Below are 16,937 nucleotides of genomic sequence, written 5' to 3'. Positions count from 1 at the left end.
CACACGTACACACACACTGCATCAATGGCCTCAATTCATAGCAGCAATCACGATGATACATAAAATCTATAGAAAAAGCATGCATTACTCACTGGGGTTTATTCTTTAGCTTCTTCAGCATGTAATTCTTTACGCTTTACAACGTAATAGGTATGAAATGAAACATTTTCCCCCTTTATTTCACGGATGCCTCTGTTTGAATACCATTAGATACCAAGGACAATAGGCAGGATCAGCTCCAACATTAAGAGCAAATATTTAATGGAAGACTGGTTACCCCCGTCTCTCCCTTTCACATCTCTGCCTCATGTATCCAGGCACGGGTGGTACTGGCTCCCTTGAGAGGCTGTAGCTAGCAGCTGAGGCACAAACTAAAACATGGCATGGATGTCAAGGAGCTGATGTCACAAAACCAAGTATTTCTCCGCAAAACCCAGCAATTTCATCAGGAAGTCCTCCAAATCAATCGGAATTGTTCAGCTGAACATGCTTCATTATACAATGCACTGCAGCAGCAGGAGTGATAAATCAGAGCAAGATCTGTCAGCGTAAATAAGCTGACACTACAATAACTAAGTTCTGAACTGCCAATCAGATGCCGTGCTTTGTATCAGGCTATCAGGAAGGCATCACTTATGAGCATGGAAAGGAAATAAAAACCTAAACAATTCTAAAAGCCTTAGTAGCAATCCCAAAAGAATAGCTAATCTACTAAAAAAGTTAAGACATTTTTAAACACAAAAAACTGGCCTAGAACTCTGCCATCTCTATCAGGGCACACTGTTATCAAGTGCCACCTCCAGTCCAGCATATGCTAGAAATACCCAGGAGAGGTCACATTCAGTGTCTGGGGAGATCTGCCCCCTGCCACCTCACCCACTGCCACATGCACCTGCAGGGATGGGTTAAGTGGCTGGCTGAAGGGAAAAGGTATTGTTTCTACAACAGACGCCATACCTTTACACTGGGAGCTAGGTCTGGCATGAAAAAAAATAAAAAAGAAAATAAAAAGGTGCCAAAATTCAGGAGCAAAAGAACACAGACAACACGGATTCATATACTGGAGACTCCAAATTCAATCTTGCAGACAGCATCACATCGATATGAGTTCTTCAAGCACAAAAAGAACTTTTCTTAAGGCATTTGACAGAATTGCAATGAGTCACATGGATTAATTCTGTTAATGGATTACATGCATTTATTTCAAGTTTTTCTGGCTGCTACAACCTCAAAAGCACATCCATTTCACAAAAGCCCAGGCCAGCTAGCAACTGTGCAATTAGATTTCAACACAGATGTGGAGCACTCTGTATGTATTTCTGCACTCTGCTTCCAAAGCATTGCTGTTCTGAAGGAGCTGGAAAGAAAACCCCAAAATTCTGCAGAAGTTCACCACAAAATAGATTTGTATCTCAGAAGATCACATACTATTTGAAATAATCACTCCATAACCTAATAAGAACAAGTGATATATGGCAAACAAAATTGCTTATCAATTGAATACAATTGTTGAAAAATCCCATTTCAAACTCGCTGCAGTTCTATTACACACCAGAAGTCCACACTTCTAGACTGTTAATTTAAGTAGAAGGCCATTTTGGGCAGAGCAACTAGTTAATTGCGTATCTGCCTCTGGAAATTACTCAAGACAAACTCATCAGCTCCTTTACATGTGAACACGTTGCTGTAGAAAGGAACATATGGAACATTCAAATTTTTTAAGAGGATTTCCTATGAACTTAACTATGGTGATAAAGCCTCATAAAATAAATAAATAATTTGAAACATACCAAATATTTTCTGAACAAATGACAGTATTTTAGTCCTGTCAAAATAAACAATGCTTTAAATGAACTGCATCACCAATCTCAGTAACATTTCCACACAGCCTGAAAGCAATGCAGATGTTTGTTGTACGCCTCTAGCTAACAAGCAATACCACTGCATGCATCAGTTTATGCTAAATTAGCATCAATACAATTTAATACTCCTGTTGTAAACCAATTTGAAAATAGTTACAACTAGGCCACACCACCAGATTTCCACACAGGCCCTATGGATGCAGCAGCAATGTGCACTAAATTTATTCATTAAGTTATGAGAAACCTGACCACAAATCATTCACCAAGCACATCCTACAAAAGAGGATTTTTAAGCCACCAAAGTATGATTCAACATGACCTGTAAAACCACACAGGGAGAAATACCCCACAGACACAAAAACCAGGTCACCTGAGCCACACTAATCCGTGTGGATCTGTAGTTCATCTGGTGGCTTTAAATAACTAACATGCTAACAAATTAACAAACTTTTGTACTAAAACATCTACACTTTTAATGAGATCATTAAATTGCAGTGAACTTTATTATGCCACATTACTTGCACAGATACCCTTTTGAGTAACAGTCTTTTCTCTCCTCCACTTAGCTTACATTTCTTGACAGTATTTCACATCAGTTTGTTCTGTGTTGTCACAAATAAGTCTATTTCGGACTAGCACCAGTCTAGGTTTGTACAACACAAGCATTTCCTCCTTCCCCCTTTAAACATCTACAGGAACAGAAGCAAAGATAGAGACAGCTGGTTCTTCCAAGTTCTTTGACTGGGAAAACAGAGCCCAGATGAGCTCACTCCCTACAGTTTTCAGCCAACAAATTAGAAGAAAACAGAATAGGTTTTGGCATGTTGTAGAACAGCCCCAAATATTACAGTGATGGCAGACTTAGTTGCCCCATTCTTAGTAGCAGAATTAAGGACTGGGGGCACCCCAAAGTTAGACTCTGAAATAAATTCACTGCAAGGCAGCTGTTTCACAGAAAACAGCCTGAAGACTTATGATGGGAGCATTAACACTTCCATTGAGCTTTGGCATCAAAATCTGCCCTGGAAGAGCATGACAAGCATTCTAAGGCTAGCTAATCCCTAAATTCAGCACTGTAATTCTCATAAAAGTCAAAAGCACACAAGACACTGAACTACCCAAGCATCCCAAAACACCATCCCCAAAATAGGATCCATATCAATCATGTATATCTACTTTTGCATGGGATATTTTTTAGAGATTAATAACCTTTTCATAAAAAAGGCTGTATCTCTCTCCTCAACACACATTTATTTTCCCTGCAAAAAAAAAAAAATCAAAAGAAGAATAAAAGAAAAGGATCATGTTCAAATGTGCATCTAAATTCCTGATGTCTCTCCTCCCAATATACCAGTTACTAGAAACCTGTCGACACAGGAGTCACGGACAACGCAGAGATGATCAATGTGATCAAACAATTGCCAAACTTTATTAGATACAGTGCTCTTCTTACACCCTTACTCCCTTATGTAACAGCCTTGGATACTGAGCTCTAATTGGTTAGTCTAGAGGTTACTATCGCTTACAGAGCTAATGTTTACAACTTGTTATAATTGTGATTAAATACCTTACTCTAAAAATACAGTGGGGAAACAACAACCTTGGCAGAGACCATTCTCTGCACGTTTTCAGTGGAAAATTACAGAGGCCTAACAAGACAACTGACCTTGCTTATGTCTGCCAAAAATCTTCTTACTTTACAGTAATAAGGCTCAGGATACCAGGATCGCTCACTACGTGGCCTTGGCTCTTTAAGAATTCCCACAGAAACCAGTATTAATCCTCAAACATTAAACCAGCACTATGTTGAGAAAACAAACATTTTACATTCTATTAAGAAACCACAACAGTAAATTACAAAAACCTTTGAATACATTTCTTTGTATGACTGAAAAATATTAAACTAAAACTTAGTAATATTTTAGTACTCACTGTCTTCTCCTGGACAAGGCATGCCAGGTTTCTCTGGAATACTTGGGAAAACTGAAACAAAGAATCAGATTTTAAGTTAACGTATTCTCAGTAATACTACTTCCTTGATTCTTAAATATATTTACACAAAGACAGTTTCTGGAAGCCTTTAAACAATTTTGCATGTGAAATAACATAACCAAAATTTGGCTCCATACTGGCAAGATCTTGTGCTTGACTACAGCATTACCAAACCTGTGCAGCTTAGAACCCCAGCCTGCCTCAAAATCTATGAATAGTTTCAGCTTGGGCTCCACACCCAAAAGAACACTTTCTTCTTACAACATTAAATTCCAGTGCACCAGCTACATTAAGAATGTATTCAACAGGCAAAAGAGTTGTCCAATGTCATACTGAAGAAACATCTGTAATTACCAACAAATGCATACAGGTTCCTGAACTGTGCAATACTTACCATGAATAATCAGCCCTTCATCTCTGTTCTGACAATACAAACGGAATGCTTCTTCTAGCTCCATCTGAGATGAGATGGTACATGGGTCACCTGAAAAAAAACACAGTGCAGGCAAACTTATGACTGAAGAATTAAGTAGAGAATTTCAGTTAGGAAGAAACACATCTGCCTCCACGATTGCTCTTCTAGCAAGCATTTGATATAAAGCTGGTATTTTGATCAAAGCCAAAATATATCAACACTGGGTTTTTTTTCCCCTTCTACTTTTATGGAAACTGTGTAGCTAGAAATATACTGTGTTGATTTGCAAGGGGACAGCAAAACAGAAAAGTGAATACAGAGATTCTAGTTGAGCCACTTGCCAGATTGACAGAAAGCAATCTACAACTAAGAAGTATCAAAAAAAAATAAGATACAGGTGAAAGTTATGGATGGGAGACAAATATGCCAACACTTATATAGAGATATAATTACTCTTAAATCACATATTACCAAATCCTATATGTCAGAAGATGACCTTTTCAAGGTATAAATCTTGATCAGTTTAAGTGAGGACATCTGAATGGGAAGATAACTCCTCTCTGGTAGGCACAAATGCTGTTTTAACAGCCCATGATAGACTCTAGATCAGCAGTCTCCAAACTTTTTTGGCAGCACACCCCATCATTAAACTTTTAGAGCACAAATCCTTATTATGCAAATTATGTGCATTATAAAAAAGACACAAATACAGAAATCTTTAAAGGAATAAATATTAAAATTATTTTTCAATGGCACAAAGATGTACCTCAAAATATTAAATATAAAAATACTTTTAAGAGCTATGTGATTAAACTTGCTTCATAACTTTTGACAATCTAGGTTTAACATTTTGATATAATGAGTCAAAGGTCTAGGTCTAAGCTCAGTTTATTTCAATTTTAATGGTGTCATAGCTAAAGAAAAAAAAAGATACCATAAAGATACATAGATCTGAACGGAAGAAGTGCATTGTTGGATGTGCTTACCAGATCCTAATACTCATTACTCAATCCCAACCACCATTTATGCAAAGACTTGGTTGGCATTCAGTGAGCAAATTTTCACCTTCACTGGTATCATTTAGCTGCTCTTGCATTACCTATTATCTCAACACACACTTTGGGTGAAGTTCATCATTAAAATAGTGGATGTAAATACATTTTTCAAATACTTTTCTGGATAATTTTGTATCTTCTTGATCGACTTCTTGCCACACCTGATTAGATGGCCATTGCTTTCCACCTGTCCTGTGGCTGAGAGTTCATGCTTCCAAGTAGGAAGGAGGAATGTCAGCTCCACCATTTTCTTGTTGTCTGCCTGTGCTCACGTTATTAGTGTTACCTTGCAAGGGTTATTTTGGTTAAAACTAGGTAATTAATCCACAAATCCACTTAAGCAGAGACATGTAAACTGCTGTACACCACAATACACAGAAAGCAAGCAAATAAGCAAGGGGGTCATTCTAGATCCCAGCAGCTTTGTGGAACACCCACCCTTCCTGCAGCACACCCTGCCCACCAAATGTGACCCATCAGCACCAAGTAAAGATTAATTTTTTATTTTTTTTTTTTTTTTAAAGGCAAATGCTGGCATGGTAAAATCAGTGTTGTGGCCAACAGTTTGAAGTTAGGAATTTTGAGGGGTACAGCATTAGGCTGATGAAAATCTGAAATTGAAACTCTGTGTTCAGTACAGAAGTATGGAATAGTAAAATTTTAAAGTTTTACATAGCCTTTACTTCTACGGAAGTGAATTCAAGTGCTCCTGTCACCATCCACGTTTTGAGGCTCCTTTCTCCAAACTCCTTGCTTTGTAAGACATATGCTGGCATTTAGAAATGAAAAGTAACTCCACAATATGAAACTTCTTTGCACAAGTTTCCTCAATGCCCCTTCTTAGTACCACAATGAAAAATAAACTCAAGAATGCTTAAGTAGTATTTCAGTACAATACCTTCATCATCAATCCACTTGAGGGTAATTGGCTGTTCCTGCTGTAAATTACACATCTCATGTACTTCATCATAAAGTTCATCATAGCTTATTGATACATCCAAGTTTGTTATCAGGATGTCCCTGCAAAAGATGAAAACATAAGTTTTTATCAGAAAATATCTGCATTAGCCTGCATATTCCAGTAATTCCACCCATGGATGCCAAGCTGCAAAATCACGCTACAGAACCAGCATTCCTCATATGAAATGCCACACAATACTGCCAAAGCAGGACAAAGATTTAGAAAAATAAAATGAAAAAAAAAAAAAGATTTTGTAAAACAAAACCTGAGAATGCAAACTAGACCTTCTCTTATTTTCTAAATATTTTTCAAATGACAGACTCAAGGAAACTGATTAAATAAGTGCAGGAAGAAAGAGGAGATGTACTTAAGTCATCTCCCTTACAAAGACAGGCTGGAGAAACTACACAGAAACCTCACAGCAGCTTCCGTATCTGAAGGGTGCTTACAAGGATGCTGGACAAGAGACTCTTCATCAGGGACTTTAGTGAAGGGACAAGGGGTGATGGGTTCAGACTGAAACAAGGGAACTTCAGGTTAAATATAAGGAAGAAGTTCTTTACTGTGAGGGTGGTGAGGTACTGGCACAGGCTGTCCAAAGAAGTGGTAAATGCTCCATCCCTGGCAGTGTTCAAGGCCAGGTTGGACAGAGCATTGGGCAACATGGTCTAGTGTGAGGTGTCCCTGCCCATGTCAGGGAGGGGTGGAACTGGATGATACTAAGGTCCTTTCCAACCCAAACCATCCTATGATTCTATCTCAGTGCTTTCAAAACCTTCTAAGGGATAATTAGGAAACAGTTTTGTAGTTAATAGCTACGGGCATATGTAATTCTTCCCTTTAGTTTAATACAGTATCTCAGAAGTTCCTCAGCAAGACTGAGATAATTTTTCCACTTTCATACTGTGTGACAAGTCATTTTAGAATATATGCTATATTACATACTTTACCTACTTATATTTTTTAACCTGAAGCCTAAAGGTGCTACACTGAACTGAGGATCTTTGGCTCTATAACTCACATTTTAAATGATATGCACAAAAACTTCGCATTTTGTCTTTGCTGAGGAAAATTATAAGAAACAAAGCTCTAACACAATCATTTAAGAACTATACTGAGGTTCAAAATCAGATTAAAAGCACTTCTACCTTTTCAAGTATATCTTTAATCTACAATTTATAAACTTCTCAAAGAGCAGCAACTTAATTCTGCATAATAATAATGGAAAAAGAAATATGTATGCTAACTGCCAACTTGTATATCCGCATTACTGTACAATAGTGAGAGCTGTCAGCTGAGGTTAAGCTTAAGACTATATCCCCATCAAAAGAATCATATTTTAAGCACTTAAAGTAAGAGATCAAACCAGTTCTCAAAGTAGTATTTGAGACCTGGTACAATGCCTCATGCCAAGAGAAGGTTACTAACAAATGCAGCTTATTAATTCATACACTGCCATCTCAAACCAGTCATGAAACCAAGCAGCTATAGCTCTGTGGTAGCTCTGGACAATCATGCTTTCTCAAGTACCTAAATACTACTCAAACACTAAAAATATGCAGTAAGACAATATTCTACTATGCACACTACAAATACTAATCAGCTTTTGCAAATGCCAACACTAATTATATTTAATCAAATTGTTATCTTCATGATGTCCATGTGCCTTTGAGATACACTGTGTTTGACCTTAATGCCTGCGTAGTCACATTAGGCAATCAGGGCACAGATAAATCAAAATCATTTGTTATTTAACACTACAGAATCTCACAGAATGCTTTTTTTGTTAGGTATCTGAAACTAGATTTTACAGAGTAATCCGAAGAACTAATGACCATCAAGTTATGGACAAGCAGTTATAGCAGGAGATTAATCGTGCAAAACTGATTAAATGCGTCACCATTTAGAATCAAGGTAACAGAGCAAACCATACTGCATCACTACTCTATTTAAACAAAGTGATTTCAAGTAACCAGCTATTAATCAGGTAAACTAAACCGAAATAATGAAGTGCGAATTACACAAGTTTACTTTCTTTTGCAATCTACTTAGGCAGTTATTTACACTATGCTATGTTAGGAACTCTGTCACACCCAGAAACATGAATACCTAAGATACTAGGACTCCAGATAGATTCAACATTCACATGGTTTAGAATTTCCTCATGCTTAAATTCTTAACCAGGATTTCAAAATCATACATTGTGCTAGTACTTTAATATTTTAGCAGCTACCTGAATAAGCTTGTTCTTGATTCTGAAGCTGTCGAGCACCAATGATTTCCTGCAGTTTGTCAAATTTGTTCAAGAGATGACTAGAGTAATTTAATAGAGATATTAAGATAATCTGTTATACAGGCTATAATACCAAAATGATCAGCTCTTACTCACCGAATTTGATCAGTAGACCAAAACCCAAAATTCAATCAGTTGGAACTCTTGTTTTGTAAATTGCCATATTACAGACTTCACAGTTAATGGAAAGTACTAAACATAGCATTGGAGCAGAAAATACAGTTGTAGTTTATTGTAGAATAGTATAATAATTGCACACAAACTCTAATAATGACACAAGTACTATCACCTCCTCCATTTCTGCAGACAAGTTCTACAGAATGATAAAATGGTTTGAGCTGGAAAGGACCTTAAGATTACCTGGTTCTAACCCCCCTGGACATGGGCAGGGACACCTCACACTAGACCATGTTGCCCAATGCTCTGTCCAACCTGGCCTTGAACACTGCCAGGGATGGAGCATTTACCACTTATTTGGACAGCCTGTGCCAGCACCTCACCACCCTCACAGTAAAGAACTTCTTCCTTATATTTAACCTGAAGTTCCCTTGTTTCAGTTTGAACCCATCACCCCTTGTCCCTTCACTAAAGTCCCTGATGAAGAGTCCCTTGTCCAGCATCCTTGTAGCCCCCTTCAGATATTAGAAAGTGGCTCTGAGGTCTCTGCGTAGCTTCTCTTCTCCAGGCTGAGAACCTGCCTCAACTTTCTCACCCTGTCTTCATACAGGAGGTACTTCAGCCCCCTGTCGTCCTCGTGGCCTCCTCTAGACTTGCTCCAACAGCTCCATATCCTTCTATGTCGAGGACACCAGAACTGCACACAGTGCTGCAACTGGGGTCTCACAAGAGCAGAGTAGAGGGGCAGGATCACCTCATTTGATCTGCTGGTCACATTCCTTTGATGCAGCACAGTATACAGTTGGCTTTCTGGGCTGCGACCTACTCTTTTCTCTTTAGAGCAACACTACCTGCCAGCAAGCTATCCCAAATAGTTTACACAAACTTCTACTTGTGTTTATAGCACCTTCCCTTACTGGGCTCAGCCCCTAATGCTGTTTCAGAGAAGTATGCATGACCATGCACCTCAGAGAAGTGCATCACTTGAGTATTTAAAGTTCAGATGTTCTTTCCAACAGTATGACATGATTCAAAGGTGTAAGATAAAACTACAGAGCAGAAAATTATTACTAGTAATGGCAAATATATGGTACGAGTCTTTTGGACAGAGTTCATAAGGCAGTTTACTTGTGATCTACGCAAAAGTCCCTCATTCCTCATATTTAACCAAGTAATGCCAATAATAACTCTTTCTAAAATTTCTCCAAGACAAACAAAAGAGGACAAAACCAATGGCACCCACTATTATGTCAAGACTTACATATCTCTCCACAAAGAAAAACCTAATTTTCCAAGACAGAAATTGCTGTAAGTTTAAATCATGTCAAAAATTCTCACTAGAAAAGGACTCATAGTAAGCATCACATTTCATCCCAAGGACTACAGTCAAACTGACAACTCTGAGGGGAAACCTATACTTCATTGTCTCCTGTTAATTTTGGGAGTGACTTTTAAGATTTATCTTTGTTATAAAGAAGATATGACAAAATATAGTAACTGCATCTAAATGCAATAAATGGGTCTATACATGCCCATGATCATGAAACAAATCAATAATTCATCAACCCAGAATAACAATATGCCAGTTTCACACATTTTCTCCCCTCCTTTAACAGAAGAATAAATAACCAACTCTCTTCCACAGTCAGCATGCTGCAGGAGGCTGCATGGTATTTTATTAGCCCAGAAGTTTACCCACCTGATATGACAAACTACAAATCCACCAATGCCCTGGTTACTGTATTACTAGATCAGACTATTAACTTCATGCTTCAAAATTAGACAGGACACAATATGGAGGAGAGAGCATGATGACTTACCCGCTATAGTGTGTTTTCACTCTAATGAAGTCCTTGTTCAAATCCATTTTTGAGCCCATTCTGCTAGGCATGGTCTGTACTTAGTGGTCTAAATGAAATTACATAGAAATACGCTCACTCAAGGCATATAATTAATTTAATTTTGAAGCAAACTGCTTCACATGCAAAATGTGTGCTTCTTCTCCAGATGATTTTCAATCCATCTGCACAGAAAGAAAACCAGAAGAGATGAATATACAGACACCGCTGACCAAATGAGTTGTCAAATTCTATAAGCACAAATAGCTCTACATAGAACAGTGAGAAACTGAAATATACAAGACCACTGACCCACACAGAAATTAAATTAGTTAAAAATATCCTGTACAATTAAGTTTTACAGAAATAGTCCAAGCATACAACGATTTTTCTTTTAATACAACACCCAACAGTTCCCTCTTGGCTAAAAACACCCTGAAGAAATCTTTACTTATTCATCAACATAGCTTCTTGCTTTTTTTTTTTTTTTTTCAAAGAGTAGAGTATGTTAGCACAGAATAGTTCTTACATAAATGGAAGACTACTATCAACTGATGTTGGTTACAAATTCCCCCAAGAAAATCAGAACTCCAAGGGACAACTTAAATTGCTTTTATGATTGAAGACTGACGAACGCCGTTTATTGAAAATTACCTCCACCTTTCTATAGAACACACACACCGAGAGAGCGCCCCAGCCCCGCTGCCTGGGGATGCAGAGCCACAGGTACCAAGAGACTGCAGAATTCCGCTTCAAGCACTCTCCTCTCCCGCAGGATTCGAAGGAACCCGCCAGGCCCCCCCGCCCGACACCGGGGTCCCCTCAGCGCCCGCCGAGCCCAAGCTTGGCGGCGACAGGGACTGCACAGAACCCGGGGAAGCGGCTTCAACCCTCCACGGCCTCCGGGGCTGCCGCTCCCTACCTGCTCCGGCCGAGAGCGGTGCCACGCCAAAGCCCGGGGCCCGGCTGCACCTTCCGCGCTCTGAAGTTGCTCAAAGTCCCGCGGAGAAGTTCAGGACCGGCCGTTGACTCCTCGCCGGGGGTCCCCAAGGACGAACAGCAGCAGCGTGCAGCAAGGAGAGCGGTAGCATGGAAACGGCCACCGGATCCCCTTCAGCCAGGTCCCCCTCAGCCGGGTCCCCCTCAGCCACCGCCCGCTTCAGCGCCCCGCTCAATCCGGTGAGCCTGGCAACGGCACCACCGCGCCGAACATGGCGGACTAAGAAGGTTAGCGCCCACAGCCAATAGAACCACTCCTCCGCTACCTGTCAGCCAATAGCAAGCTCCAACACACCTGGAACCAATCCCCCAAAAGATCCCGTCCACTCACTGCCAATCATAGGCCGGGAACTTTTACCTGTGGAGTGGAAGTCTCTCAGCCAATTAGAAGCATGCGAGGAAGTAGTAGAGGAACACCTGTAGCCAATGGGAGAGGCCTACGGCAGGCGGGGCTCCCGTGAGGGTGGTGGCTGAGGTGAGGGGCTGCGGCCGCTTCAGGCCTCCGCAGCCGCTTTCCTCCTTTCCGTTTCCACGGAGCTGCCGCCGGGGAGTTCCCGGACCTCTCCGGGCCCGAGACCCGACACCGCTGTGGCGGAATGAGGGCCCGAACCTGAGAGGCGGCTGCCACCGTGACCGCCCTGGTCACGGGGGACAAGGAGCTCGCGCCTCCCCCCTCCCCGGAGCCTTCTGAGGTAGCGAGCTGTTCAGCCTGCTGCAGGCCGGGGCCCCGGCGGGAGGACAAGGAGAGCTTGGCTGGGAACCGTGGGACTGTCTCAAGGCTGGGGTGGTGATGAGGCGAGGGTAGAGGTGGCGGCCACCGGCCGGGAGTCCTGAGGGAAGGCGGCCTTTCTGAGGTACTCCGCGGGCTCAGCTCTCGTTCTCACTCTAAAGAAACCCTTAACAACAACGAGAAATTCCTTCTCCCTCCTTCCCTCAAAAGGGTGCCCTGCCAGCGCACACGCTGAGCCAGCTGCCTGGGAAAACCCGCTTCCACTGGCGGGTAATCTCCCATGGGGGAAAGCAGAACACCCTGCCTGGAGAGGATTCATTCAAAACTGTTAGGGGAAATAACAAAAATGAACAGTATTGGGCGTCCGAGTGGTCATACCAGAGGGGAAAGAGGAAAAACAACAGATTGTTTTGTATTAGTGTTTATGATTTAACCACCATTTCATGAGAGCAAGTCTGTGAAATGGTTAATGCCGTTAGCTCTGCAAAGGTGAGTTGTTTTGTCTCCTAATGATACTTTGATCTTCGATTTCAATCTCTGAGTAAGCTGTGGCCAAGGCAAAACCTGTCCTGTGTAGAGGAGGTCGGAGTTCTGCCTGTTCTTCAGCTGAAGCGTGGGTTAGTTAACCCAGAGAGTCCTCTAGCGGAAATGATGCTTGTACTGGCCAAACAGCTGGTTTCCTGGTGTGTCTTAAAACGATTTTCCAACCAAATAAGGTATCCTGACAAAAGATTTGCTTTGGGGCTCTTGTTAAGCTATTTATATCCACCATTGGGCAACAGGAACCCACCGAACTTGAAAAATAAACCAAACCTAGCTGTCCAAACTGTAATATAGTTTTGGAGTAGAGCACTCAACCTGTATTTTGAAAATGGCAGAAAAACATATAAATCCTTAGTCTCCTGCTACGACCTTTGTACACCTACATCAAACTCTTTTTAGGCACCATTTAGCACTTTCACAAGATCTTTATGGGTGTTTATGGGGGGGGTTGCACCAACATAGCTCTGAGCTTTCCTTTGGTGTTTCTACAATGTGTCAAAATACAAATAATAGCTAACTCTAGTGTAAAACTTATTTAGTGGTAAAACTTAAATTAATTATTTATTTATTTAATATAAATTAATTTAATATAAATTTATTAATTTAATTATTATTATTTAGTGGTAAAACTTATTCCCGTTAATCTAGATGTTTTCTCTGACACCAAGGGAATGCACCAAATGGTTTCATTTATCAGTCTTTAATCTGAATTGTTTACACACTGTTAATTTTATCCTAGTGAGAACTGTCAATATGGTTTCAAAAAGGGCCCTTACATCTTCATCTGTTCCAAATTTCCTCTGCTTAAAATGGAGAATATTATGTAATGTATGTCTATGAACATAATTCTTTTAGGGCAAGCTGAGCTTTGATGTCCTGTCACATCAGTCAGATGGCTTCAGCTTCTTGAGTTGTTGAATTGGGAGATAAAAGGTAGCGCAGTCCTTCAGAACTGTAATTTGGGGTGTTGTGTGGTTTACTGTTATTTTTTTCCTTGGCAACCTACTGAAAACAAAAAGATTGGGTACATTTTCAGTGCTTGTAGAAAAATCTCAACAATAATATTTTTACATCTTGCAGAGAGAGTAATTGTTCACTTATTACCAATGCTGTTATTTTGGAAGTCTTACTTTGAGTTAGCTTGTATTTTCCTATATTACTTCTGGGCAGATGGCATTTTTTGGAGAGGATGTCAGCTTTGCTCCGTGCATTAGCTGACAAGGTTGCAGCTGGCTCGAAAATGCAACATATTGTATGATCACTGCTTCTGGCATATTGTTTTTGAAACACAATTGACTTATGTTGTCCTACAGCTGTAAAACCTGAGTTATTCCTGAGCTTTCTTTCTTCCTTTTTTTTTTCCAGATGGCAGAGTATTGTGCCTTTATTTCCTACTGAAACATCCTCAGCTTAATGAGAAGGTGAGATATTGCTGTCTACTACACCTACATTTGACAGCTCCTACAGGTAATTTATTTTATTCCAGGTTTAAAGTAGGTATGTTTTGCATCTAAAATTTTAATTCTTTTTTACATTACTGTTATCTCCTGATATGAGATCTTTTACTCTGAAGAGGAGATTATGAACTGATCTGTTTGAGAAAGAAGGCTTCAAAAATGTTTTTTCCTCAGGTATTTCAGTTCTGTTTTGAAAATAAGTCCTACCACATCCAGCACAACAAAAAGCAAGTTTCCCATTCTTGCATTCCTTTCTTTATATGATGAGCTTTGGCAAATCATAAATCTCTGCCACATGACCTAAAAGAATTTTTTTTAAGTGGTGGGATCATAGGTATTTTTTTACCAGTATTTGTAAGGGGGTTCAATAAGAAAGAAGAGCTGCCTCCTGCTGGAAACAGCCATATGGATTTTCTTTCCTATTTTGTTGGTTTTTTTTTTCCAAAGTCACTGTGGCTGCTTAACAACCAGAATCAATAGCAGCCCATTATGACCATGAGCTACTGCAGTCTAGTGGAAATTATCTTAAAGAGGACTTACTTCATTTGCAGAGAGTTCTTAGTAAAATGTTCTATGTTAGCTTGCATTGTTAGCCCATCACCTCCTCCACAGCAGAGCTACTCTTGTTTTATGCAGATACGGCCATGATGATCATATGGCTTCACACAGGTAATACTACATTTAACTTCAGCACCCAGTTGTGCCACAGATTTAGAGCAGCAGTGGATAGAGAATACTGACTTGCGAGGAAGCTAATGTTCATATTTCAACTGCTGCAGCCCAGTAGTCTGATGTTACCTTTTTATTGAAGTAAAAGTTCTAAACATCCAGAATATTGGCTTCCAAACTTAATACTTCTTTCATTTTTCATGCTACCATGTCTCTGACAGTACCTTTGAAGCCTGTATGTATTAAAGGATGTATATCTGCACATTTCCAGCAGATGGCAAGATATTCCTAGGCAACTCTCTGGGAAACAAAGTTATATATAAAATGCTTACAAGTAGTAGTGCTTTATTTTAATGCTACAGACTGTTGAGAACTGTTCTTTAAAGATAAGTTTAAAAGGAAAGAAAAAAGTGCTATTTAATGGTTTGGAAGCTTTTTGACTAAACAGAACTGTTTTGGTGCTGATCGGGATGTGAGTGGGAGGCAAAGGCCTGAAACTGAAAACATAACATGAATTATCGATATTAGCTACGAGGCTCTTGGCTCACTGTCACTGCCAGTTGATCACTCTCATCTCCAGAGCACTCTCTCTGGCTTACCAAAGGCTTTCCTTTGAGAGAAATATATCTCTCTAGAAATAAAGATCAAAGGATGGATATTTGTTATGGTTTATTTTATTTCACGGGCGAGGAATTAAACAGAGATGAAGATTGTCATTGCAGTTTGGGAGCTGTTGTCGCTATATGATGTTTATCATCTCCCCTTTCCACTGGTGTAAGAAACAGTGAGGAAAAGCTCTCTGTTTTAATTCTGGTGGTTCCACAAGCACATAAAGTTGTGTAATTAACTAGGCTAATTAGCAAGTGGCTCAGCTAGGACCTTCACTGCTTGAATGACTAAAACTATTGTGAATGTTCCTGCTATTGAAGGTTGTTGGAGAATTCTTGCACTATATAGACTCTTCACAGAGTATGTACAAAGGTTTTCTTACAAATTTAGACAGAAGGATAGAGAGTTGGAAGTTTTTACACCTGGTGACTGGCTGACAGGACTTGTAGCTGTTTCTACCTTTTCTTTGCTGAAATAACTTTTTTTCTTTCTTTAAACTGCTGTATCCACAAAATTCTTGTATGTTTCTGACAAGATTGATCAAAAAAATCTTTCTCCTTTTCTCCCTCCTTGTAAATGCTTCAATTAAGACATCATTATGACAACTAGTTCTTAAAGACAATTGCTGAAATAAAAGGGGCAATCAGTACTAGTTGCACCTCAGTAGAAAAGGACAAGTGGTATCCTATTGTTATTGCCTTAAATCTTCAGCTGTATTAAGACCTGTCAACTTCCCAAGGTTTTAAAGATTTAGTAGGCAAAATGAAGATTTCAGACTGTTAACAACAGATAAATTGAGACAGCTACTATCTTCAAATGTATATGAAATGTGAATAAGCAGTTCTGTGTTGCTCTGGAATGAAAATACATCCCCATAGAATGTCTTTTTAGATCAACCCAGCAATGTGTGTAGATATACAGGCTGCTCTTCAGCCTCCTTGCTCTTTTTCTGCCAAGAGACAGCTATCACTTCTGTTGAGATCAGTGGCAGTGAAATAATAACTCAGGAGACAGTCCAGCGGGAACAAATTTGAACCAAATACTTCTAAATCTGGATAAAAATCATAAGGCAAACCATTAATATATTTTAACAGGAACTGAAGTAAAGCATATATCCTACATGACATCAGAAATCACCATGGTAATCCTGTGCAGATTTTCTTGCTGGACTGAATATTAGTGTTTTTCTAGCCCATGTTAAAATAGACAAAATGAATAATGTTTCAAGACTATTTTCAGTCAACACCTCCCTTTTACTTGTCTGTCTTATGTAAGATAGAAGCAACCAGAAGCTAACTCACTTTTGTTGGTGTATTAACCAGGAAGATAAAGAATTCTATGGGTAGCTCAAGCTACACATATGTTTAAAAGCAAATAAAACCATCTTCTATGCTACT

At 39.7% G+C, this 16,937-nt stretch overlaps 2 protein-coding genes across 2 annotated transcripts in view; one reads left to right on the top strand and one right to left on the bottom strand.

Moving 5' to 3' along the window:
• The window catches only part of PRKCZ (protein kinase C zeta), a 42,385-nt gene extending 30,647 nt beyond the window's left edge, over positions 1-11,738 (bottom strand). Inside the window, exons 1-5 of the mRNA XM_005143265.3 lie at positions 11,456-11,738; positions 10,516-10,718; positions 6,223-6,344; positions 4,249-4,338; positions 3,795-3,845 (exon numbers count right to left, since the gene is read on the bottom strand). Of these exons, the coding sequence (XP_005143322.1) occupies positions 3,795-3,845; positions 4,249-4,338; positions 6,223-6,344; positions 10,516-10,586 (334 nt within the window). The 5' untranslated portion in view covers positions 10,587-10,718; positions 11,456-11,738. The remainder of the gene's footprint in view (positions 1-3,794; positions 3,846-4,248; positions 4,339-6,222; positions 6,345-10,515; positions 10,719-11,455) is intronic.
• Positions 11,739-11,985: 247 nt separating this feature from the next.
• CFAP74 (cilia and flagella associated protein 74) overlaps positions 11,986-16,937 on the top strand; it is a 72,090-nt gene continuing 67,138 nt past the window's right edge. Inside the window, exons 1-2 of the mRNA XM_031043909.2 lie at positions 11,986-12,224; positions 14,171-14,226. The gene's annotated coding sequence lies outside the window, so the exon portion shown is untranslated. The remainder of the gene's footprint in view (positions 12,225-14,170; positions 14,227-16,937) is intronic.

Source organism: Melopsittacus undulatus, chromosome 12 (genome assembly GCF_012275295.1).
Source record: "Melopsittacus undulatus isolate bMelUnd1 chromosome 12, bMelUnd1.mat.Z, whole genome shotgun sequence".
NCBI classification, from domain to species: Eukaryota; Metazoa; Chordata; class Aves; order Psittaciformes; family Psittaculidae; genus Melopsittacus; species Melopsittacus undulatus.
Note: the sequence above shows the minus strand (reverse complement) of the source record. Positions and strands in the feature narration are given on the sequence as shown.